The sequence below is a fragment of the Crassostrea angulata genome, chromosome 10 (genome assembly GCF_025612915.1).
Source record: "Crassostrea angulata isolate pt1a10 chromosome 10, ASM2561291v2, whole genome shotgun sequence".
NCBI lineage: Eukaryota > Metazoa > Mollusca > Bivalvia > Ostreida > Ostreidae > Magallana > Magallana angulata.
The window spans coordinates 183,238-208,668 of NC_069120.1; the positions used below are offsets into that span (position 1 = coordinate 183,238).

Below are 25,431 nucleotides of genomic sequence, written 5' to 3' on the forward strand. Positions count from 1 at the left end.
GGACAGTTTACCCAAACTGTGAAGCGGTTTGTAAATCTAATGCATACTTAACTGTTCCAACCCACCTGCTAGGTTCTGTAGCTATTGAATATATTCCTTATAATTCAATTTTCTATCATCAAGAACAGAAATTTGGATGCTTTTGCTTCATAAATAACAATAAATTAAACAAAATCAAGATCTATCCAATAAAATACAAGTAGTATGTTAAAAGCAGATACAAAAAAGGACAAGACTAACTTTGTTGTTACGATATGATTTAATATTCAATAATGTTAATTTAGATATACAGGTACATATATAAACCAATTACAACAAAATATTGGCACGTTCAACATTTTTCAGTTGGTCTATCTACAATGTAACATAATTTTATATCATTGGTAATTCAGGTGTCACTAATCAAGTTATAAGACTAGCTATCTAAAGCAGACACTGGTAGAGTAAAAGCAACTACACTGTTAAAAATCATGGTGGTCAATATCATTTAGACAAACCTAGTAACCATGGTAACTGTTAAATAAAATATACTAAATCAGTAACAAAAAGATGATTGATTGACCTGCTCTTTCTACTTTTAAAATAATCACCAGTAATTTGTCATGCCAAATAAAGAGTTCTATCATAAATAAAAAATAAAAAAATTATAATTTGTTTCTATATAATTATTATACATGTAAAAGAGTCTACATTTTATACTTATAAATATATATGAGTACATGCACATATGCAACATATAAAAAAGGAAATTATGTAAACCTACACAAGTACATGTATATTGTATAAAAAAATAACAACAAATATTTTTAAATAGGGTAAGTTGTATAAATATTGTAAAGATGATCTAAACTGGTGGTCTGAACATACATATACTAAATACTGTTGATTATATCTTTGATACAGAGATCATCTGATATGTGCTATTTGCTACATGTAAAATGTACCAATACAGTAAAATTTCTAAAACTTTCGTTGCTATCACAATTATTAAATATATCACAGACATTTTCTTTAATAACACATTACTGACTAATGAAAGAAAAACATGTAGCACTGGAATGTTAAACAGAGTGTTCTTCATTGACCATACAGGTACTATTATAAATGAAGTAAATAAACTAGAGTGTAGCATTGTAGATAACATGTGGCAAGAAAGATGAAAGTAAAAGTTGGTGGGTGTGAGGAATAAAGGAATGGCTTACAACAGATATGTCATTTGGCACTAAATGTTTGTTACATATTGTGAAACAAGACAGAAATTGCATAGTGAAGTGCTGGTAGTTCAGAGAGAAGTTTGATGGCATCTGTCATGGGAAGAGTAGAGCCCATTATCAACAGTTAGCAGGTTGCAGTGTAAAGAATCTCGCCGACAGATTCTATATATTACTGCATTCTTCCTCCAGCAATCAGTACACTTGTACCCGCTACTTCAGTAGGACCCTCTTTACTGGTCGTATTATAATGAAGCAGATGGACATATTGTCACTCAGTGCTGCTTGTGGATCCATTCATTCTCTCGATAAGAATCCTTGTGGTTGGTTTAATTCTCCTCTCCCTTATCCTCATTTACTTTACTGGGGTCATCAGAGGGTGTTTTAATTCCCTCACTGCCTACATTGGTATCCTTTCCATTTGTGTCCTCATTAGCCTTATTTTGGTCCTCCAATGAAGCTTTGTTTTCCTCCCCACCTTGCTCATTCCTTTCTCCATTTTGGTCTTGAGATTCACTATTTTGCTCATTACTCGGTGATTTACCGTCTGTTCTGTCTTCATTCAGTTCTCTATTGTCTTCAGATTTATTCTCCATTACTTTATTTTGGTCAGCATTTGATGTAATGTTTTCTGTTTGATTGGGGTCCTCATCCTCTCTGTTTTGGTCCTCTTTCCCCTTAGTTACTATGTCCTCCATGCTCCTGTTGGTGTCCTCACCTTGTTTATTGCCTAGGTCACCATTAACATCACCAGTGTCCTCTAATTCCTCATTGCTCCTCTGGGTGTCCTCCACTGTGTTCAGGTCTTGTTTTTGTAGGACCGAGTTCTCTTTCTCCATTCTGTCCATATAGAGCTCCACCTCAACCACCCCATAATCCTTGTCGTCCTGTAGCCAGCTGTCAACAAAAAGTTGAAAGTGATTCACTCAGAAACAGACTTCCTTACTCTCTTTTTTCTTAAATAAAGTAAATTCCCCCCCCCCCCCCCCCCATTTCTTTTAGCTTTTGTCCACTTTTCTAAATAAATCTTACGTTAGGGTAAAAAGTACAAGCTCCGTCTTACCTGCCATAAGTAAAGATGTACTTGTGCTTGGCGTCTGCTCCCTCTTTGACAGACACTTTTTCCAGGAACCAGGCTGACTCCTCACCCTTCCCATCATGCCCTATGATGATATTTTCCAATCTTCCAAGATCAACAGCCTCCACAATGAAAGTGTCCACCTGTAAAGATTTTAAGATTGGTTCACAAACCGCATCACATTTAGAGCAGGGATCACTTTTTATACAATGAGCAATGACAATCTTGTTGGAGATATTGTGTCACAGTACTGCAACATCAAATGCAAGAGTTGCAGGATTTTTAGGGGTAAGACCTTAAATTGGTTAGTGTTGATTTGTTTGGTGTGGTTAGCCCCAAGGTACTACCATAAACCAAAACATTGAAGCCTTTCCCTGTTTTGATATGAGTGAAATATTCTTAACAATCATTAATCAAGTGACCTACTTTTCCTGTTCTAAACTTTTTGTTCTGTTCCTTGTTGTTGACAAGGTAACGTTTCCCAGAATCCCCTAGTGTACCAAACAAGGTGATGTGAACTGTGGCATCTGTCCCAGAATTCTCTTCTGTTCCTGTCTCCACCATTACCACATAGTGGCGTACTGAAAAAACAAGCCAAACACACATCACCAGAGAGACTTATCAACCTGGAGATATAAAAGTAGAAATAAATGTAGGAATTACATTATGAGAAAAGTACCGGGTACATCGCATCAATGTATTAATCAATCAATTAGACAATGATAAGAATTTAAAACAACTCATGAAAAATATTTAAATATGAATTTAATATATTTTCATGCAGTGTAGGAAGGTAGCTGCAGGACTGTAGCTCCCGGTTTGAAAAAATTCGGATGGACGACCTGGGAGCTACAGTGCCTCCCATAGTAAAAAACTGCAATTTACGGCGCACAAAAAATTGCGCTAGTTTTGGACTTATTAACCTTATTTTCACACAAATTCTGCAAAAATAATTAGAACCATTAAATTCTTCAGCAAATTTACTACTGATGTCGTCACTTTACTTGCCTCAGACTTTCTCTTAAACATGATAACCGACCTCGGAAAATGATGTATGTTAATTTACGTCGAGATCAAGAGTCGCTATTTTTAAATGTAAACAAACTTGCACCACTTTAATTTACAGGGCTGGGGATGTTGTTTAAAAGAATATCAGAGGCAAGTGAAGTAACAATATCTTTAGTAAATTGTCCGAGGAATTTTTTGGGATTAAATATTTGTACAGAATGTGATCTTAAATGAGATTAATCAGTCCAAACCTAGCGCATTTTTTTGTGCGCAGTAAATTGCAGTTTTTTACTATGGGAGGCACTGTAGCTCCCAGGTCGTCCATCCGAATTTTTTCAGACCGGGAGCTACAGTCCTGCATCTATGTAGGGAGGATAAAATATGTTATGAACAAAAACAGGTATGTTTATTATGATAATGCAAACTGTTCATTCATCTTAAAAATTTAAACTGTCAAAAGTGGACTAATTACTCCAAAAGGGCCTATTTTGTACAATAGTCATATTCATGATGATATGACCTCATGCATGAACCTGATATTTCTTCTCATAACAGTTATGGATCAGGATTTGAAAAGTTGGATGAGCTGATAAATCGAAGGACAGACTAAGTGATTCAAATGTCAAACTATTTTAATTTTTTATCCAGTTTTTAATTGCAGGATAACAGGATTAAACTTTACAGGACTCTTGATGTTACTGATCTGTTACAGTGGGTCTGTGAGTATAGAACAATTGATTTCTTTGGTCTGTTACAATGGGTATGTGATTATTAGACATTTAATTTTGTTGGTCAGTTACAATGGGCTGATTATAACACACTTGATTTGTTATAATGGGTCCATGATTAAGGCTTTAAATTTCATAGGACTGTTACAATGGGTCTATGATTATTAGACATTTAATTTCATTGGTCTTTTACAATGGGTCTGCGATTATAGGACAATTGATTTCATTGGTCTGTTATATAGGACAATTGATTGCATTGGTCTGTTACAATGGGTCTGTGATTATAGGACACTTGATTTCATTGGTCTGTTACAATGGGACTGTGACTATTAAACATTAAATTTCATAAGTCTATTACAATGGGTCTGTGATTATAGGACAATTTATTTCTTGGTCTGTTACAATGGGACTGTGAGTATAGGACACTTAATTTCATTGGTCTGTTACAGTGGGTCTGTGAGTATAGGACACTTGATTTCTTTGGTCTGTTACAATGGGTCTGTGATTATAGGACAATTTATTTCATTGGTCTTTTACAATGGGTCTATGATTATAGGGCAATTGATTTCTTTGGTCTGTTACAATGGGTCTGTCTCTATTAGACATTTAATTTCAATGGGTCTGTGACTATTAGACACTAAATTTCATTGGTCTGTTACAATGGGGCTGTGTCTATTAGACATAAAATTTTTAAAGGTCTATTACAATGGGGCTGTGATTATATGATACTTGATTTCATTGGTCTGTGAAACACAATATCTAATTTCACTTAATGATACATCTTACTTTTTATCATTTTTGCAATAATACCACATTTTCATATTAATTTTAATCTCATTTAATATCTCTCTCTCTCTCTCTCTCTCTCTCTCTCTCTCTCTCTCTCTCTCTCTCTCTCTCTCTCTCAGCAAAGAGAAAGCATTCTGTTCAACAAGTATTCAAAATAGCTCTGCAGAAACACACAGCTACTTTTTACTCCCACAATTATTATATCATATGACAGACTGCCCTTAGGTGATCAGTAATAATTTATTCATAATTTATTCCAAGGGACTCTCTCAGTCCAAAATACCTGCACAGAACTTTAAAACCCTGTTGATAGCATTCATAATGAGTTGATTTCAAGGATATTTAAGGATAGAAATTAATGGACAGTTGTGAGACTTTTATATAACATGTTAAACACAGATGTCTTTTCTTAGCAAGTTCAAAAGCTTCAAGGTCTCAGTGATGATTGAGAAAGTAATTATTATTATTATGAAATGTGAAATTTCAATCCAGGTATTATCAAAACTTAACCTTATTATTTATAATAACAGTTTGAAAGTAAAATTAACAAGGCTACATACAGTTATCATGAAATGCAATCAACCAACACCCATTAACTCTTTAAATCTGTGTAGAGATAGAAAGGGGAAATTGTTCCAAATGTATTAGATATGATTAACAGTGACTATAAATCAATTCTCAACTACTTCTTTTCATTCTTACCAAATCCTGACAGAAATGTTAAAAAAGAAAAAGGTACACATGTGTTTACAAAAAAGTAAAACATCAAAAATACAGTATATTGAATGATGATAAAAACTGTTAATAAACCACAGTTTTCAACAGAATCCAATATGTTCACACACCTGGCCAGAAATCGCGGGTGTTATTTTCTGCAGGTACCTCCACTGCTATATCTCCATACTCCCCAGTAAACGACAGGAATTTACCAATGTGGAACTCGTATTTCTCACCTGACTTCAGGTCATGTAAAACCAGCTGAAATCAGTTAATGAGAAATTGATATGGATTGAATGAACATTGAATCAAATTTTACAAGAAAATCCAGCCATTACCTACATGAATATATAATTCTTGTGATCATAATTACCTTATCCAGCCCCCATCCAGTGGGGGTATGAGGATTATCATAATTACCTTATCCAGCCCCCATCCAGTGGGGGTATGAGGATTATCATAATTACCTTATCCAGCCCCCCTCCAGTGGGGATATGAGGATTATTATAATTACCTTATCCAGCCCCCATCCAGTGGGGGTATGAGGATTATCATAATTACCTTATCCAGCCCCCATCCAGTGGGGGTATGAGGATTATCATAATTACCTTATCCAGCCCCCATCCAGTGGGGATATGAGGATTATCATAATTACCTTATCTAGCCCCCATCCAGTGGGGGTATGAGGATTATCATAATTACCTTATCCAGCCCCCATCCAGTGGGGGTATGAGGATTATCATAATTACCTTATCCAGCCCCCATCCAGTGGGGGTATGAGGATTATCATAATTACCTTATCCAGCCCCCATCCAGTGGGGATATGAGGATTATCATAATTACCTTATCTAGCCCCCATCCAGTGGGGGTATGAGGATTATCATAATTACCTTATCCAGCCCCCATCCAGTGGGGGTATGAGGATTATCATGCTCAATTCGGATTTTACGGATCCCTCCTAGTTCTTCAGAGTCAAAGTTTACCTATAAATATATTTATACAGAATGAGTTTAACATATTGTAAGTATTGATAATCCAACTCCTATTTTGATTTGCTTATAACTTAACATACTGGAAAGGAACCAATAAATGCCTTGCACATGGTAACATGTACTTTGCCTAATTTTACCTCATCAGATACTGTAAATTCCTAATTAAACGCGAGGAATTAATATCCGCGTAAAATCGCGAGAAACATCCTTCGCGGATTTTAAAATCTCGCCATTATTTTCTGAGAGTTGAAAACTATAAGAAATAAGGAGAAAAGTTCAACATTCGCGATTTTATATTCTCGCGATTTGATACAAACCAGAATTAACGCGGAATTAAGTACTCGCGTAATATAAGGAATTTACAGTATTGATATCTGGTAGGAGGGGGGTTGGAATTACTCCATAACTTACCAGAAACTCGTCAGTCTGTCCAGGCTGGAAGTAGCCCTTGTCTGGTTCCCCCAGACTGAGGGGACCAGAATTCCCTGCGTCTCCATACACAGTCAGGGTCACATGATCATTGGTCCCGCTGCCCGGAGCTGACATTGTTGTCACAAAAACTTTCACACTGCCTTCTAGATTAAAAGTAATCATTTAATCTTACACCCAATGATAATTATATTGAATTGGTAACAGTATTAACATTATAATAAAATCTAAAGATGTGGGCATATATATACGGTGTATGTATTGTAGGCATAGGGGAGAGCATATCTTGAGGGTGAGAGGGGAGGTGTGGCAGGTTCGTGTCAATTATCATGTAAAGGTAGGGAAAGCATACCTTGTGGAGGGGGTGAGATAGGCTTGGCGTCTTCCTCCGTTTTCTCTGCTTCTTCTGTCTTCAGTTCTGCCTCTTTGTCTTGGGATTTCTCTAGATTTTCTGCACTCTCCCTCTCTTGTTCCTCCTCCATTTTGCTTTCTTCCTCTGGTTTGGTGGAGGTTTCATCTGGTTTACTCTGAGATTTTATTTGTTCTTCACTTGATTCTTCAGGATTGGATGCTAATTTGTTGTTACTAGGTAAAGGTGAATCTGTTTTATGTGGTTCTGGTGATTTTTCTGGCTCAGGCATTTTCTCTGGCTCTGGTGAGACTGGTTTTTCACTGTGAGGCTCTGGGGATTCTGGTTTGTCTGCTGGTTTGGAACTCTCCATTTTTGGAGATTCTTTTTCATCTGATACCACTGGTACTGGAGATACACTGTCCACCTTGTCTCTAGGGGTCGGGGAGGGAGTCTTTGTATTTTCTTGAGGTGTGGGATCTGTAAGTTTGCTCTTTTCCCTGGGTGTTGGGGTAGGAGTTTTAGTTTTCTCCCTTGGAGCAGGAGTGGGTGTCTTTGATTTTTCCCTCATTATTGGTGTTGGAGTCTTTGTTTTTTCTCTAGGTGCTGGCGTTGGAGTCTTCGATTTCTGTCTGGGTGCCGGGGAGGGACTTTTAACTTGTTGAGTGGGGGATGGGGAGGGACTTTTGACTTGTGTGGGGGGTAGGTCCTCTTCAAACAGAGTCTCGTCAGACAGTAACAAGGTTCTCTCAATCTTTCCATCTTCTTCACCTTCATCAAGCCAACTGAAACAAACGAATGATCAATTAAACTCACACGACTGACCACAGACAGTTTAATATCTTTAGGCATTGACTGTTTGCTTGTACTCACTGACTGCATGGGAAGACAAGCTTGTCCAGTGAATCCATCGAGTCCATCACCACCACTTTCTTCAGGTACCAGCCTGAGCCTGCAGCAAACACAGAGACATTTAATGAAAAATAAATTTACACCAATGACTGCTAGCATTCAGTATGTAATGAAAGAACCTTCTCAAAATCAAAATAATTTCAGAAGCTAGGGTTACCTTCTCCTTGCTGATCGTGTCCAATGACCAACTTTTGTAGGGCTCCTAGATCTACAGCCTCTACCTCAAACTGGTCAACCTACAATACAACACACTAATACAACACACAATACAACACATCAATACATTGAACATACCAATACAACACACAAAATACAATAGGGAGCTGTACTCCATCGATAATTCACTTAACATTTTTGTTTACTCAATAATATGTAACAAATTTAAATTTTCAGGAAAATAGAATCATACATCAAAACTAGAATAGATCTGCTGACAAATGGAATGGTGATGTGAACTGCACAATGATGCTTGACTTAAAGCCTTTTACAGACTTTGAACTTCCTAAAGTACCCATCATCCTCAGTGAGGGTAATTTCTTGCAATGACAGAACCTGACTGACCTGATCCTGTGTGAAGCGTTCTTTGCTGGTGAGGGAGTGTTTCAGAAGTCGTTTTCCTGAGCTGCCTAGACTTCCATACAGACAGACAAACACGTTGGCCTCGGTGCCTGGCTGGTGGACGTCCCCAAGGTACGTGATAACCTGGTACTTCAGAACTGTCAATAAAACAATACCCTCATCATCTGCGTCATTCCATGCTTTGATAAGTGCCTACTGTTTAATCAGTCTGATGCTGACACATTACCTTTAGGCTGGGGCAGGGCTGGCCAGTGGACCGGGATCTCCCTCCAGCCATCCGACTTCTCGTCCACTGCGACCCAGTCATTCAGGTCAAAGGTAAACATGTCCCCAGTACTGCTGTCTTCACATTTAATCTGTAATACAATTGTAACTTCATCACTGTGACTATATATATACACCATACTGTCTTATCTCAGACTAAACATCTCAACAACAAAAAATTAGTGACTATAACAACACAAAACAACAACCAACTGTAAACACTAAACACCATGCTTTCTTATCTCAGCTGATACAACATCACAAAACACCACCACCACAACAGTGTGGTCACAAAACACCACCACCACCACCACCACAGTGTGGTCTCAAAACACCACTACCACCACAGTATGGTCACAAAACACCACTACCACCACCACAGTGTGGTCTCAAAACACCACTACCACCACAGTATGGTCACAAAACACCACCACCACAACCACCACCACAGTGTGGTCACAAAACACCACTACCACCACAGTGTGGTCACAAAACACCACCACCACCACCACCACAGTGTGGTCACAAAACACCACCACCACCACAATGTGGTAACAAAACACCACCAGTGTGGTCACAAAACACCACTACCACCACAGTGTGGTCACAAAACATCACCACCACAACAGTGTGGTCACAAAACACCACCACCACCACAATTTGGTACTTACTATCTCAGCCGACACAACATCACAAAACAACACCACCTCAGTGTAGTACTTACCCGCCTCAACAGCCAGCCCTTCTTCTTGGTGTTGTCAAGGTAACCTAGGCGAAGCTTGTACAGTTCACCAATATCAGCAGCAAATTTGATCTACAAAATAAACGTAATTAATGGAACTCAGGATGTACAAACTATCAATCAATTTAACCAGTACAAAAGTAACAGAAATGAAAGGTACTGCTCCCATTAATATTATGTAGTGTGTATATCAAAATAAATGTATATCTTGGTAAGAAGAAATCAATGAAAGGTATTGTTCCAATTGTAATGTATGTCATTATATGGACTGTATGAATCACTACCTATTGTGATGTATGTCATGTATGAATCACTGCCTATTGTAATGTATGTCGTTATATGGACTGTATGAATCACTACCTATTGTAATTTGTTTTCCCTTGGACTAAAATGTCACACTTTCATTGGTTTAAACATAGCACGTGATTGCCTCATGTTCGGTGAGAAATAATACTAAGCTATATGGCCGTCATTGGCAGACACTTCGCTTACTCATTTCGACATTTCATAGTATTTAATACATAAACCGCATGCCGTAAGTTCTTAAAGTATTTGGAGAAGTTTCCCTTTGAAATTCTTTAAAATTAGAGTAGTTGCCCTTAGAATATTGATGTCACATTGTTTTGTCTGGAGCAAAACAAAATGGCAGCGTCGAAATTTGCTCAACTCTCTGCTGAGTAAAGAGGAAAACATTTAAAATTGAATAACAACACAACATTGAAAGTAAACATGGGTGAAGCAAAGATTTTAAAGAGTATTTGAAAGGTGAGATTGAAAATGTTAAAGAGTTTAAATGAGTTAAATTGGACAAAATGTTAGGCATGTTGTACATGGCTTTGCGTAGATCATCGCTATTTGTAAATAAATATGTTGCTTGATAGTCCTCGGGAAAACAAAACACTTATTAAATTAGTTACTGACTCGCTACGGAAATATATTGGGTTGATCAATCTCATAGACGGCTCGGCTTCGCCTCGCCATCTATGAGATTGATGAAACCAATATATTTCCATAGTGAGTCAGTAACTAACCTAATAAGTAATAGTATGTCGTTATATGGACTGTATGAATCACTACCTATTGTAATGTATGTCGTTATATGGACTGTTTGAATCACTACCTATTGTAATGTATGTCGTTATATGGACTGTATGAATCACTACCTACTGTAATGTATGTCGTTATATGGACTGTATGAATCACTAGTATGTCATTATATGGACTGTATGAATCACTACCTCACACACATCCTTCTGTCCTATCTGGAATGCGTTCTCCCTGTTGGACCGGAGGGGACACAGCTCACTCTCCCCCTCGTTCCCGATAAACGTGACCACCAGATCCAGAGGGACTCCCCCCTTCTGACCCCCTGTCTCTGTGCTGATCTTCCATGCTCCATCTACAAGAGTGAACATCAGTTAAAAATAATGAATTCTTCATCAGTAAAATTTTTATGGGTTGACAAAACTTGTGATCATTCAAAAGGACAAAATTATATACCGGTACATATGTATCAAACAAAATAACCAAGTCATTAATCATCTAATTTAAATATTTGCAGTCCTATAGTGACATTAGATGAATAAAGTGCACAACAAGTGTAATAATTCCGGATATTTGAGGTTCGGCCCAGACCGGGTTTTTCTTTTAGTTCCTTTGTTTATGTCACGTGATACAAGGGTATAAATACGACAGTGAATCAGCTGTCGGCTGCTTACTTAGAAATCAGCTGAAGAGAGAAGAAGACAGTTAGATAATAAAAGGTATTGTGTCAATACAGAGCTTGCGCGTTCGTAACGGTGTTAAGTGTTTTTGATAGGCCATAGAGAGGTTGTCCTCTTGGTACTGTAGGTTGCAGTCATTTTGGCTTGTCAGTGTGTCACAGTAGGTGTGACAATCACTGTTCATATCGAACACACCCGATTTTATTTTTCCCATAATTCTTTGCAACGTGCTTGGCCGACGCTAACAATAGGCGCTAAGTTATACCCGGCCGAGCTGTCCAGAAATAAAGACGTGCTTAGTTTGTGAAGGGGGTATCGTGATAGAAGCCTGTGTGGCATGTTTTAGTTTCACAAGTTCAGCATTTGACGCGGACACGGATAGCTGACCGTGGTAAGTATTTATTTAGTTTGGTGTAGTTTATTTGTAAATTTTTGCCTTTTTATTAGTATTACGCAGTCGTCCTATAAAGTCACCTTGACCATTGTTCACTGTAGAGTTACCTGTGTGTTCACTGATGTGTGACTTTAGCGAGAGTGTTTAAATGGAATTCGTCTTTTTCTATAGTACAGTTTTTGCTATTGCTGTATAAAGAAACGGTGATTTAAAGGGCTATTTTCTATGCGTTATTTTATTTTACAATTTATGGTCACTTTTTCCACTTAACTACTTGGGCGGAAGTGCGTCACCGGAAGTCTCAGACGCCATATTGTTTACTGTAAACAAATAACTTAGTTACCATATACTTACAATATTTTGAGATGTTGCCTTTAATATAATACTATTTATACATTATCATAGTTTGATACTATCAGTGAGATACTTATATGATGTATTATACAATATTGTTTTTATTATGGTGTTATGGTGTCACTTGTACACTTATTGTAGTGTCATATTGTTGATGTTGAGAAGATGATGATGTTATGGTGATGTCGATGACTACGATGATGATGATGGTCATGTCGATGATGATGGTGTAGATGATGTCGTTCATGGTGAAGTCGATGACGATGCGATGTTCATGTTGATGACGACGATGATGTTATGGTGATGATGACGACGACGATGATGATGGTCATGTCGATGAAGATGATGTAGATGATGTCGTTCATGGTGACGTCGGTGATGATTATGGTGTTGTAGTTGATGATGTTGACGATAGTGGTGATGATGATGATTGTGGTGACGAAACTACTCTAGTTGTGGTTGTCCGTAGTTGGTCCAGGACTACAGCCCCGGAGATTCGGACACTCTTCTAATTTATTTTTGGTCATTTGTATAAACATCATATTTTTTCTTGTTGAGTGAAAGCTGTGTGAGTGTTTGTGTGGTTTAGTGTTTATATTTCTATCTTTTCTTTCTTTCTCTTATTTTTTTTGTTATCAAATTTTGTTAAATTTAAGATGTCTTGTTGTTGTTTGGAGTAGCCTCCGCTCATCCCGTTACAGTAGGCTCTCCTCGGAGAGGCTAGCCATTGTTCATTTCTCTAGTGGCTGATCAGACTGTCGTCCAGGCCGTTGTGCCCACTGTCCGTCCTGAATAGGCAGCCTACAGTGTGCACAGTGGTTGAAGGGCTACCACATATACTGTCCGTCCTGAATAAGGCAGCCTACAGTATATGCGGTAATCTGAGGATGGTCAGTCATTTTGGCTGAGTGGTTGACCTCAGTGGATTGTCACTGTGGGTGTGTACTGTCCGACCTGAACAAGGCAGCACCAGTACATCACACACAGTGTCAATTATGTATTTTTTTTATACCCCTTGTTTTATTATTATAATTATTATATTATAAGACTTTGTTAGTGTACACCCAAAACCCTGGAAAAGACCAGGCACGAACCCTTCCCCTGGCAGTATAAGTAGCTCGGTACGTTACACAATCACCCACTTACTTGACTGAGGGAGGTTTTTGACTCTGTCAGCGGGAATGACAACAGAGCTGGGCTGAGTTCCACTGAGTCGAATCGTTTCCTCCACTTCTGTCTTTGTAGTCTCCTTGCTGCCAATCCACCTTCAAATAAAGAACAATTAAAACAATGCCTGAATAAGCAATTGGAAATATCAATGAAATCACTCCTGTGGGACTAAACTTACTTTTTGTGATTGAAATTGTATTGTTCAGCACTGAACTCACTCTCCTTAACAACTACTTTCTCCAGTAACCATGGAGACCCTGGTCCCTTAGCGATCACTATCTTCTCTAAACCACCCAAATCCACGGCCTCCACGACAAATGTGTCAACCTGTATAACATAAATTCTCAACTACAGTACAGTCAAATTGTTTTATATGAAAACCTACTTACATTTGGCCTGTTGTTACATCAGGAATGATTAAATATAGGTAAATGCCACACTATCTGCAGCTACTGACAAGTTCAATATAACAATAATCCTTGTTGATTCTGCAAGATTCTGGTGAATGTGGTCAATGACTGTGTTCTCACTTGTCCGTTGAATGTGGTCAGTAAGCACATTCTCACCTGTCCATTAATGTGGCCAGTGAGAGTGCTCCGTAAATGTACCGTATTTTTCGGGGCATATGTCGATATGGGGCATAGGCCGAATTGCTAATTTTTAGACAAAATTCAAGAAAAATCCTTAGACTAACCGAATTTGGGGAAAAACCGATTTTCAATCGATGATTACTATAGTGAAAGTATGACCGCTTATTAAGGAAGTCATTGTATAAAGTATATACTTTCAGAATATCGATGTAGAAAGTCAAAAGAGTAATTAAAGTTATTAAATTTGCTTAACATATATATTTTAAGCAATTTTTAAAAATCAATCTGTGTTTTGTGGCTGTTTGGTCTCTTCCGTTTTCGTCAGTGTATCGTAATATGTATTGTAATTTTACATATTGTAAATTTAATTGCAACACCAACCTCCGTGGTTTTGTCTGGTAGAACTAAGTATAATATTTTACCAAACCATTTATATTTCATTAATACCTTATTGCTAACTCTCATTTAATTAAGTTATACTTTGAAAGCTACTTGTAAATACGGGTTATGGCGTCCATTAGCTCAACACGTGGTTTCATATTCAAATAGAGTTATCCCCCGTAATCGCTATGAATGAGAAAACGAAATACCAAACATAGAATATTTAATTTGTGTACTTTCCATTAATTAATTAAATAGTGACTGCCGTTATGCAGAGAAGTTGTAATGTTAAAAACAAAGTTAATGCAATGAAGTGTAACGGTGTACACTAGGCTACGTGCCCCTAGGCTGTGTTTTAGTCACGGGTTTCACACCTTTGTATATACACACGACACCAGAATACCGTTATTTCATCCAACAGAAAATTAATTGTAAAAACACAAAGCATTTGATTTATTCTCCACCCAAGACTAGTGATTCCCACGAAGGCAGACATGAAGAATTCACAAAAATTCCGTCATATTACATTCTACCCGGTTTCGTTTTCTTTTTTACTACGCAATAATAGTTTCCAGGGTTCATACAAGAACGTGGGAAAAAAATTCTTTTGATTGGGATTGTAAAGAAATACCTCGTACAGTACTGTACATTTTATTACTCACGATGTCATTACAAAAATTATCAACGGGACAACAATCGAACAATAGTTCAAACGGATGAAAAAAAGCCAACCCTCATAATAAACTGCTACAACAGTACAACGGATAAAAACAGTGGATTTTATATTTTACTGTTAAATTTTTTTAACTTTGAGTCTAAGAATAGCCGATCCCGGGGGATAGGCCGGGGCTCGCTCATCGGAGAAAAAAAATACCGGCCTATGCCCCAAAAAATACGGTAGTCTGTGAATGTGTTCTCACCTGTCCGTTGCATGTGGTCAGTAAGCACATTCTCACCTGTCCATTAATGTGGCCAGTGAATGTGTTCCTAGATGTAGTCTGTGAATGTGTTCTTACCTGTCCAGTTTGGAAGCTCTTCCTGTTGTTGAGGTGGAGATGTCGTCTCCCTGTGTCTGAATCCCGGCCATAAAGCGTGATAAACACGTGAGACTCTGTCCCAGAATCCATCTCCTCATCACTGGTAAACACCTGGACTTGGTACGGAAGCACTGAAAACCCAAATCACCCTCCCATTAATTTAAGACAGATATTTCAGTCTTTCAAAAGTCATAAACGATTTAATTTCCTACTTTTTTCATTCCAACGATTTACCTTGTTGAATGCCCTTCCCCATTTTGATCACAGGGAGTTCCTTCCTGATGTCCCCTCCAAGTTCGCCCACCCAGCGGGAAAAGTCAAACTCCAAGACCTCTCCTGTATCACAGTCCTCCAGGCTCACCTGACACAGGTAAAACACAGGTAAAACATCACAAGTATCAACTAAATATTGTTTAACTGCACATATTTATAGATATAAGACCAAAGAGAGCCCTGCGATCTGAGCTCTGTGATAAGGACACTGACCTTTTCCACGGTCCAGACTGTGTCCGGATCCTGCTCATATCCAGCACACACTCGAATCTTCTGAATGTTCCCAACCTCCCCAACATCCAGCTCCTGAAAGTAATTACCTTTCAACTGAACACAAGGTCTGACATACAAATTAACAATGTATAGGAATCTGCTGAAGATTTAATGCTGTCTGCTATGAAGATCCTGCCATACTTACAGAGAATTTGTCTGTCTGTCCGGGTAGAAAGGCCTCATTCCCTGAGCTGATCAGCTCTATTGGTCCCTGTACCGACTCACTGCCATAGATCATCAGTGATACTTCCCGCGATTTACTGCTGCGGTTTTTGGCAACATCAGGTAGTTGATCAATGTCTGCTGTCTTCACGGTGCAGTTCCATCGGCCCTCTGAAGAAACCCAATGTTGTAGGACTCAGACACATAGCAAGGGCAATCATACATTAAATGAGTACTCCACATGATTGAAATTTTCTATACTCTTTGGCATCAAAAAATATATCTTTATTCTGTAAAACTGATCTGGCTTGTTAATATTTGTTAATAATTTTCAGTAAGAAACACCAGAAATAGGGTCATATGCCCCCCAAAAAATTCTACATGCATCTCTTTTTTTCATCCAGTGTCAGCTATAAACTGGTACACTGAGCTTGACTAGTAGTTAATTATAGGACCCCTGACAACTACTCACTGGATTTGCCTGTGACTGGGGGACTGCTGACTGGCATCTGACCAATGGGCTTCAGGTGTCTGACCAGTTGTCTGTCCTCACACCCCGTGTCCAGCCACCGGTTACAGGGGAACACTCTTAGAGTACTGGACAGAGCCGACTTGACCACCACCCTGTCACACAGCCAGCCCCGCCCCCGCCCCTGTTCCGCATGACTGACCACCACTTCCTTCAGCCCGCCCAGCTCCAGACCGCGGATCTTAAACTCATCCACCTACAGAGTACAAAAGCAAGGTGTCAGGAAAAGTTGTCAAACAGCATCAACTAATAAAGCTATTAATAGCATTCTACTCACCTGTCCCATCTTAAATGGCACCTGATTGGTAGACTTAGCCAGTAACCTTGACCCTGTACTTCCCCATTCTCCAATCAGATTGCAGGATACATCAGCCTCAGTGTCAGCTAAATCTTGGTTACCAGTCGATACATACAAAATGTACTCATCCTCTGTCATAAAAAACAAAATGATTTTGTATGAATCCCTCTCCAAAGCGAATAAAGCAATGCTATCATTCACTATCAAAAGCATTAAGTTATTCATCAATGAGAAATTGGACACTTTGAGATATTAGTATTAATGAAATTATATTTATTATTCAATTATTGTTATTGATCAGAAATTTTACAATTTGTTGATAAGATGCATCATACAAAAATCTTTGGCAGTGTTACCTTGGAGAGGAGCTAGGTCAGGTCGCACGGCCGGTAACTCCACCACCCCAGTCGGGTTGTCGGGCGTACACTCTATCAGTTTGTTGTGGGTGAACACAAACAGCTGATTTGTGTCGGCATCCTTCAGCTTCAGCTGTAAACAGGACAGACAGACTGATGGATCTCACCAGATTAACTAAGTCAATGTGTCTGATAGAACCACACACAGACAGACTGACGCATCTCACCAGATAAAATGTAGTATCAACGAATTTCTCACATATAAATCAGATTTGTAAACTCAAGACTAGACTTACCTTGTTAAGTGACCAAGGTGTGCCGATGGGATTCCCTCCAATGTATAATTGAATCTTAAATATTGCACCAATGTCCCCAACATTTAACTGTAAAAAATAAACCTCAATGTCAATAATTGATGGACAAACTAGGAAAAAAACCTCTAGTAATTAGCAGGTCAGAGATCTAACTACTGTGGAATCATCCTTGTTCGTGGGGGACCAATGTTCGTGGCTTTCATGGGTAACCCTTCCACACAAATTTGCATCTCCATGAACATATATACAATCATTTATTTTAAATTTATTAAAATTATCCTGATTACAATACCAACTAAATTACGTCCCCATGAACCAGAACCCATTAACATATACCGCCACAAATAAAAACGATTCTACAGTAACTGTTACAGTAGTTGATTTGATAAGAAGAGTGTTGTTATGCACCAGGAACGACTTACATCACAACATCATTTTAAAATGACTTACATCAGAGATAAGTAGAGCACCAGGGGTGAGTTTTTCTGTCTTGTTGATGTGGTGGGGGGTGGATTGACCTTTGATCCCATACACCATCAAAAAGACATCGTCCTCGGTTCCGTCTTTCCCACATTCCACCAGGATGCGCCAGCGACCCTTGGAGACGAGTGGAGATATGTCCCCATAGAACCGCTCCACAACCTTGTTGGGAACATCAGAGGGCTGAACAGCTGAAAACAGGGACGTAAACTTTTATTGTGTAAACTCTAATTGCAAGTACGCATTACATAACATTATCCATATTATGATGGACAATGTTTTAAAAGCTAGATGACTGTAAACAATTAAATTAATTACGCAATGACATAACAGGTACGTGGGTCATGTTTATTATAAAGTTTGAATAGGCAAACTTAGAGTGTGACATAATCTTCATTAAATCATTTTTAAGAAAGGTTTTTTACGATTCCACATGACAGCATTCTTTTCTTCTAAATAAGACATCTCTTGTACTATTTTGTTGAACAATAAACCATTGGGATTCTATAGATTATGATACAGTTACAATGTAGCCTTGCCTGATCACCTCTCAGACTACTAGTACTAACGGAATCACATGAAATCCAGTGCTTTACCTGTGGCTGGGAATTCCCGGGACACACTTCCGGAACCCTCCCTGCTGTCCAGGAGGGAATGACAGTTGAACACAGTCTGGCAGATTGCTGTGGGTTTCTCAAAGATTCGGACTCTGTCTACCAACCAGCTGACTCCTGACAGGATACAGACATTGTATCAACAGATTGTCAAGATGTTTCTTCACATTATCTCATAGATAAAACAATACAAATCAGATTGTCTTACCTTGACCTTCAAACTGAAGTTTGATCTTGGTAAGAGCACCAAGACTGACCGATTCTATGATAAAGGATGCCTCTTCTCCTGGTTTCCACGGTGACTTGCCACTCAATTTCCTCTCTCCTGTGTCACCATACTCTCCTTGAATATTGATACTGACCTGACCCTCACTTGCCGCTGGGTCAGAGGTCAAGGCTGTCTGGACTAAAATCACATACTGGCAAACTGAAATAAAAGGGTTTTCACTGTTAAACATTCAGATTTACTTAGAATTATAAAGAACATACTAAAATCACATACCAATGAACTGAAGAAAGAGTTCAAGCTGATGAAATATTCAGAGTTATTTAGGATCTGCCAGATTCTAACACATGGTTTGTTTTTTGTCAAATACTTTTTTTAAGGAATAAAAAAGACAAATTGCTAGTTGTTGAAACTGATAGATTACCTGGCAGTGGCATTTCCCCTGGGCGGCTGACAGAGAATTCCCTGCTGGTCTGTCTGTCGTCATCGCCCGTGGAGAACCAGCGATTTACGTGGATCCTGTGATACTCATCCGTATCCACATCAACCAGCTCCACCTAACACAAAAAACAATTACTGATCAAAAGTTGTATCCACAGCACATGAATGCCCTGCCCAACTACCAGTATACATTTGTACAGTATTTTTAATCAATCTGAGATGAGAGAAAAATATGATAATAAAGATTACAGAGAAGGTGAAGGTCTGAAAATGTTTACACAGTCAGGTAGCTTACACCAAAAATTATCCTTGTATGAAGTTTAATTGAATATCTTGAAACTGAGCTAAACTCAGCATAAAAGGAGAGGGAAGGGAGGAGGGAAGAAGAATTGACACAATAAATGCTCTGTGGCCCTGGAAGCCTGGCAGGCCTCAACTACATCACAGGAACATGTGATCAAGAGATCAATGACAGAACTAACCCAGTCAACATGCCAGGAGGGAGAAGGCCCTTTGTTGTTGTGTTCCAGACGGATCTTTAGTAAATCTCCAATGTCTCCAAAACTCACCTAATCATCAAACACAAATACATGTACATTAATATCAGCACTTCTGTAATTACAAGTACTTTAATATCAACACCTCAGTAATTACAAGTACTTTAATATCAGCACCTCTGTAATCTTACATGTACTTTAATATCAGCACCTCTGTAATTTTACATGTACTTTAATATCAACACCTCTGTAATTTTACATGTACTTTAATATCAGCACCTCTGTAATCTTACATGTACTTTAATATCAACACCTCTGTAATTTTACATGTACTTTAATATCAACACCTCTGTAATTTTACATGTACTTTAATATCAGCACCTCTGTAATTTTACATGTACTTTAATATCAACACCTCTGTAATTTTACATGTACTTTAATATCAGCACCTCTGTAATTTTACATGTACTTTAATATCAACACCTCTGTAATTTTACATGTACTTTAATATCAACACCTCTGTAATTTTACATGTACTTTAATATCAACACCTCAGTAATTACAAGTACTTTAATATCAGCACCTCAGTAATTACAAGTACTTTAATATCAACACCTCTGTAATTTTACATGTACTTTAATATCAACACCTCTGTAATTTTACATGTACTTTAATATCAGCACCTCTGTAATTTTACATGTACTTTAATATCAACACCTCTGTAATTTTACATGTACTTTAATATCAACACCTCTGTAATTACATGACTGTACATCATGTGTATCATTATCCCTGGCCAGTAAATTTTGTACATTAATATCAGTGTCCCCGTAAATTTTGTACATTAATATCAGTATCACAGTAATTATTTGTCTAGAAATAGTAGCACTTAAATGTTGACATTATAAAAATAAATTAGAATAATCAGTACAATTGATCAAAAAATTGCAAAATGTATCAAATCCACTGTTATACTTACATTGAATTCTGAGATAGCCCCCGGTCTGAACTCGCTCTGATCCTGTTGACCTGATCCTAGTGGCTGCTTTTGAGACTGTCCCCTGGTCCCAAACCCAATTAGAGAGACCTGGGCACTGGTTCCTGAGTCCTGGTCCTCAGAGGTCTTGACTGTCACAGACCACTTACCCTCTGTCAAACAAAGATCATACCGTTACAAGTACCTCAGCGAAGAATTCAAAATCGTAATATACTTACCACATCAATTAAACTTCATCACAGACACAATAAAACTCACTTTACTTCAGAACTTACAACATTCTAATGAGTCTATAAACTGTAAGTTGGTTTGATAAAAATATTATGTATGGATTTAAACCCCTCCATCAAACGGTGACCCCATCAAACAACTCAGAAAAATATGGAGACAATGATACTATGTGATAAATTATGAATAAATCACAGAATGCGGACAATCACAATGTGTGCTACATAGTGATATAACTTACTGGATTTCTTCCTAAAGTCCCTCTGTGGAGGCATCTTAGAAGGATCTCTCTTTTCTGAAGCAGAAAAAAAGCTTTATTATTTGATGGTAAACCTGTATGATCACATCTTGTTATGTGTTTGATATACTTTTCCCTATCCATTCACAGAGCCCCTGTAGTAATAATCAGACTGGACTGAGCGTCCCTACCTGACAAAGACAGCAGCCTCCATGTTCTCTTGTCTCCCTCCCTCTCATCCAGCCAGCCCTGGCAGGGGAACACATACTGTACACCGGGCACTGTTTTGTCTGTGACCGTCACACTCTCTATGTAGACCCCCGCCCCGTGCCCCAGGCTGTCGTGACCTATCTGAACCTGGCTGAGGTCTCCCAGAGAGACAGCCTCAAACAGAAATCTGTCCACCTAATAAAGAAGTCAAATCCAATGTTTATCATTCTCAACAGCCTACTTACAATGATAGCTATAGAATAAGTAATATTAAACCTTATTTCATTACAAAATGAGATGATGATTAATACATTTGTGTGCCATAGAATACATTAATTGAGTTATTGCAGAGTGTGTTGTCCATGAGTTTATTTGGCAGTCTTACCTTTCCTTTTTAATTCAAATTGATACTAATTCCACTTCTACAGCCTTACCATTCCACTATGGAGCTTGACCCCCTCCACCGAGTATCAGTGATTGAGTTTCCTCTTGCATTGTCTTTCCTTTTGTTAACTTTAAATTCCCCCTCCTGGTAGGAAGGATACAGATTCCTCCTATAGCCTAACCTTTTATCTCTGGGACTTGTCCCCCTCCTGGCATCAGAGTGATACAGTTTCCTCCAACAGCCTTACCTATACCCTCTGGAACTGGTCCCTTTTCTGATAGGAGTGATAGAGATTTCTCCTACAGACTTACCTTTCCTCTCTGGAACTTATCCCCCTCCTGGTAGGAGTGATAAAGTTTCCTCCGGCCCGAATCCCCCTTAACTCCAAATATAGTAACAAACAAGTCGGCATCGGTCTCTGCGGCCCAGTGATTTCCTGTGATGACCTCCACCTCATACTGGTGAACTAGAACCATAAACAAGGAGTCATCAATGTGGCAGACACCATAACCACCAAGTAATAATTGTCACAAGAAGCATTATAGAGGAGGCATAATTCTAACACAAAATGTCATCATTGTCACTCTGTAAAAATAAAGAAGACATCATCGTTGTCACACCAAAACCATAAACAAGATGTCATTATTGTCATATTGAAATCATAAAGAAGACAACATCATTGTCACACTAAAACCATTAACAAGATGTCACCATTGTTTCATTTGGAATAGATAGGTTGAGGGACCAGAATTCTCTTGACACCTTGGTAGGGGAGAATACTCAGTATCAGTGTTTGGAAGAGATCATTAGGGGAGGTACTATCTGTGTTTGGAAGAGATAAGTAGGGGAAACACTCACTTTCTGTGTTTGGGAGATATAGGGAGGGGTATCTTTCGCGTGTAGACTCACCTTCAGGTGGGGTTTTGTTTTTGTGGGTGATTGGAAACTCCCTTGTAAGATCAAAGTCATCCTTCTCCCTAGAGAGCCAGCGGTCACAGTGAATGATGAACACCTCACTGGTGTCCAGGTCCTGAAGCTTGACCTCCTCCAGGTGCCAAGCATTCCAAGTGTGTAGGTCCTCCCGGCTAACTCTTATCTTGTACAGATCTCCAATCTCACCCACATTTATCTAGAATACAAATGATGTTATAGTCAAAATCTTTGCTGAAGTAGAAAACAATTAACAATTTTGATTAGTCAGGGACTGATATAGAGACTTACAGTGAAGCTGTCAATGTTGCCCGGCTCAAACAGTTTGTCCCCGGGGCTGGGGGCAGTCAGGGTGATGTCCTCGCTCTTACCCTTCTCCCCATACACTGCCAGGTCCACCTTACCCCCTCCAGACGGGGAGGAGTCCTCACAGGTCTTTACAGATAAACTAAACTCTCCTCCTGCAAATCAAAGTGGAACAATAGGTATTGTATCTTGTTATAAATAACAAAATGGACTACAAAATGGTTCTTCTATCTTGGTCAATAAGAAAGACTAAATAAAAAGTCACTACTAGTAGTTTTTTTTTATATCAAGATGTAGATATCTGAGGTCTCAATGACTTCATAGACAAACTTCTGGCCTTCAAAGACAGATTTTTGGACTTCAAGGACAGATTAAAAAGGTAAGGGAGTGATTCATAAGGTTCAGGGGTCAGACTTACTGGACTTTGTTGGCTTCTCTGTGAACCAGCCTGGTGTCAACTCTACCTCACATTTACCATCTCCCTCAGTCTCAGACAGCCACCTATATCAACAACAAAAGAGAAGTAATTTACACAGTCACCTATATCAACAACAATAGAGAAGTAATTTACGGAGACAGTCACCTATATCAACAACAATAGAGAAGTAATTTACGGAGACAGCCACCTATATCAACAACAATAGAGAAGTAATTTTCACAGACAGCCACCTATATTAACAACAATAGAGAAGTAATTTACACAGACGGCCACCTATATCAACAACAAAAGAAAAGTAATCTACACAGACAGCCACCTATATCAACAACAATAGAGAAGTAATTTACACAGACAGCCACCTATATTAACAACAATAGAGAAGTAATTTACACAGACGGCCACCTATATCAACAACAATAGAGAAGTAATTTACACAGACAGCCACCTATTTCAACAACAATAGAGAAGTAATTTACACAGACAGCCACCTATATCAACAACAATAGAGAAGTCATTTACACAGACAGCCACCTATATCAACAACAATAGAGAAGTTTTAAGAAGTAGTACACAGACAGCCACCTATATCAACAACAATAGAGAAGTAATTTACACAGACAGCCACCTATATCAACAACAATAGAGAAGTAGTACACAGACAGCCACCTATATCAACAACAATAGAGAAGTTTTAAGAAGTAGTACACAGACAGTCACCTATATCAACAACAATAGAGAAGTTATTTACAGACAGCCACCTATATCAACAACAATAGAGAAGTAATTTACGGAGACAGCCACCTATATCAACAACAATAGAGAAGTAATTTACACAGACAGCCACCTATATTAACAACAACAGAAAAGTAATTTAGACAGACAGCCACCTATGTCAACAACAATAGAAAAGTAATTTACACAGACAGCCACCTATATCAACAACAAAGGAGAAGTAATTTACACAGACAGTCACCTATATCAACAACAATAGAGAAGTCATTTACACAGACAGCCACCTATATCAACAACAATAGAGAAGTAATTTACGGAGACAGCCACCTATATCAACAACAATAGAGAAGTAATTTACACAGACAGCCACCTATTTCAACAACAATAGAGAAGTAGTAATTAGTTGTACATAGACAGTCACCTATATAAAAAACAATAGAGAATAAAAAAGTAGTTTTCTACAGACAGCATAGATATAGGTTAAAAGTAACAAAATGACTAAATTACACTTGTATTTCTTTCCTTGAAACATCTTTCTAGGATTTCACAAAATTGTTTTTGTAGTTGCATTTTCTGTCCAGTGTTTTGGGGGTTGAAAAATACCGGTAAGCAAAATAAAAGTTAAAACTATCATGTTTTGTATTTGTGTAGGAATTGTTTTTGGATTTTAAAACTCCTTTACAACTCATATATTTAACCTGCTATTCTTTGATTTATTTTTGTGATTGATAAAATATTGCAGAAATAGCATTAAACTTGATTATTGTAAAAAACATACAAAGTACATGTAAAACTTCTGCTGTTGATACAAGTATGTACAGACCTGCCACAGTTGAACCTGTAGTCTTTGTCTGGAGTTTCCTCTGAACGGACAATGACCTTGTCCAAGTACCAGGCTGGGTCAGAGCCCTTGTTGTCATGACTGACCACGATACGTTCCACTTCATCTAGGGACACCGCTTCCAACTCAAACACATCATGCTGAAACAGAGAACCACAAAAAAGCTTGATCACTGCTGAAATATAGATCCACAAAAAAAACTTGATTATGCTGA

At 38.3% G+C, this 25,431-nt stretch overlaps 1 protein-coding gene across 5 annotated transcripts in view; it reads right to left on the minus strand.

Moving 5' to 3' along the window:
- Positions 1-240: 240 nt before the first annotated feature.
- Positions 241-25,431, minus strand: part of LOC128167854 (lipoxygenase homology domain-containing protein 1-like) — a 47,706-nt gene continuing 22,515 nt past the window's right edge. For all 5 annotated transcript variants that reach the window (XM_052833795.1, XM_052833794.1, XM_052833792.1 and 2 more), the window contains 36 exons: positions 25,200-25,357; positions 23,624-23,706; positions 23,191-23,360; positions 22,879-23,098; positions 22,281-22,435; positions 21,566-21,779; positions 21,378-21,431; positions 20,891-21,060; positions 19,897-19,983; positions 19,398-19,530; positions 18,956-19,174; positions 18,730-18,864; positions 18,104-18,324; positions 17,636-17,722; positions 17,340-17,472; positions 16,963-17,114; positions 16,629-16,881; positions 16,140-16,327; positions 15,935-16,027; positions 15,683-15,809; positions 15,428-15,579; positions 13,619-13,767; positions 13,417-13,535; positions 11,037-11,197; positions 9,781-9,870; positions 9,019-9,148; positions 8,775-8,929; positions 8,371-8,449; positions 8,175-8,253; positions 7,305-8,086; positions 6,935-7,098; positions 6,422-6,514; positions 5,660-5,792; positions 2,716-2,870; positions 2,275-2,432; positions 241-2,108 (listed from right to left, as the gene is read on the minus strand). In XM_052833795.1, coding sequence (XP_052689755.1) covers positions 1,541-2,108; positions 2,275-2,432; positions 2,716-2,870; positions 5,660-5,792; positions 6,422-6,514; positions 6,935-7,098; positions 7,305-8,086; positions 8,175-8,253; positions 8,371-8,449; positions 8,775-8,929; positions 9,019-9,148; positions 9,781-9,870; positions 11,037-11,197; positions 13,417-13,535; positions 13,619-13,767; positions 15,428-15,579; positions 15,683-15,809; positions 15,935-16,027; positions 16,140-16,327; positions 16,629-16,881; positions 16,963-17,114; positions 17,340-17,472; positions 17,636-17,722; positions 18,104-18,324; positions 18,730-18,864; positions 18,956-19,174; positions 19,398-19,530; positions 19,897-19,983; positions 20,891-21,060; positions 21,378-21,431; positions 21,566-21,779; positions 22,281-22,435; positions 22,879-23,098; positions 23,191-23,360; positions 23,624-23,706; positions 25,200-25,357 — 6,219 coding nt within the window. In that variant the 3' untranslated portion in view covers positions 241-1,540. The remainder of the gene's footprint in view (positions 2,109-2,274; positions 2,433-2,715; positions 2,871-5,659; positions 5,793-6,421; positions 6,515-6,934; positions 7,099-7,304; positions 8,087-8,174; positions 8,254-8,370; positions 8,450-8,774; positions 8,930-9,018; positions 9,149-9,780; positions 9,871-11,036; positions 11,198-13,416; positions 13,536-13,618; positions 13,768-15,427; positions 15,580-15,682; positions 15,810-15,934; positions 16,028-16,139; positions 16,328-16,628; positions 16,882-16,962; positions 17,115-17,339; positions 17,473-17,635; positions 17,723-18,103; positions 18,325-18,729; positions 18,865-18,955; positions 19,175-19,397; positions 19,531-19,896; positions 19,984-20,890; positions 21,061-21,377; positions 21,432-21,565; positions 21,780-22,280; positions 22,436-22,878; positions 23,099-23,190; positions 23,361-23,623; positions 23,707-25,199; positions 25,358-25,431) is intronic.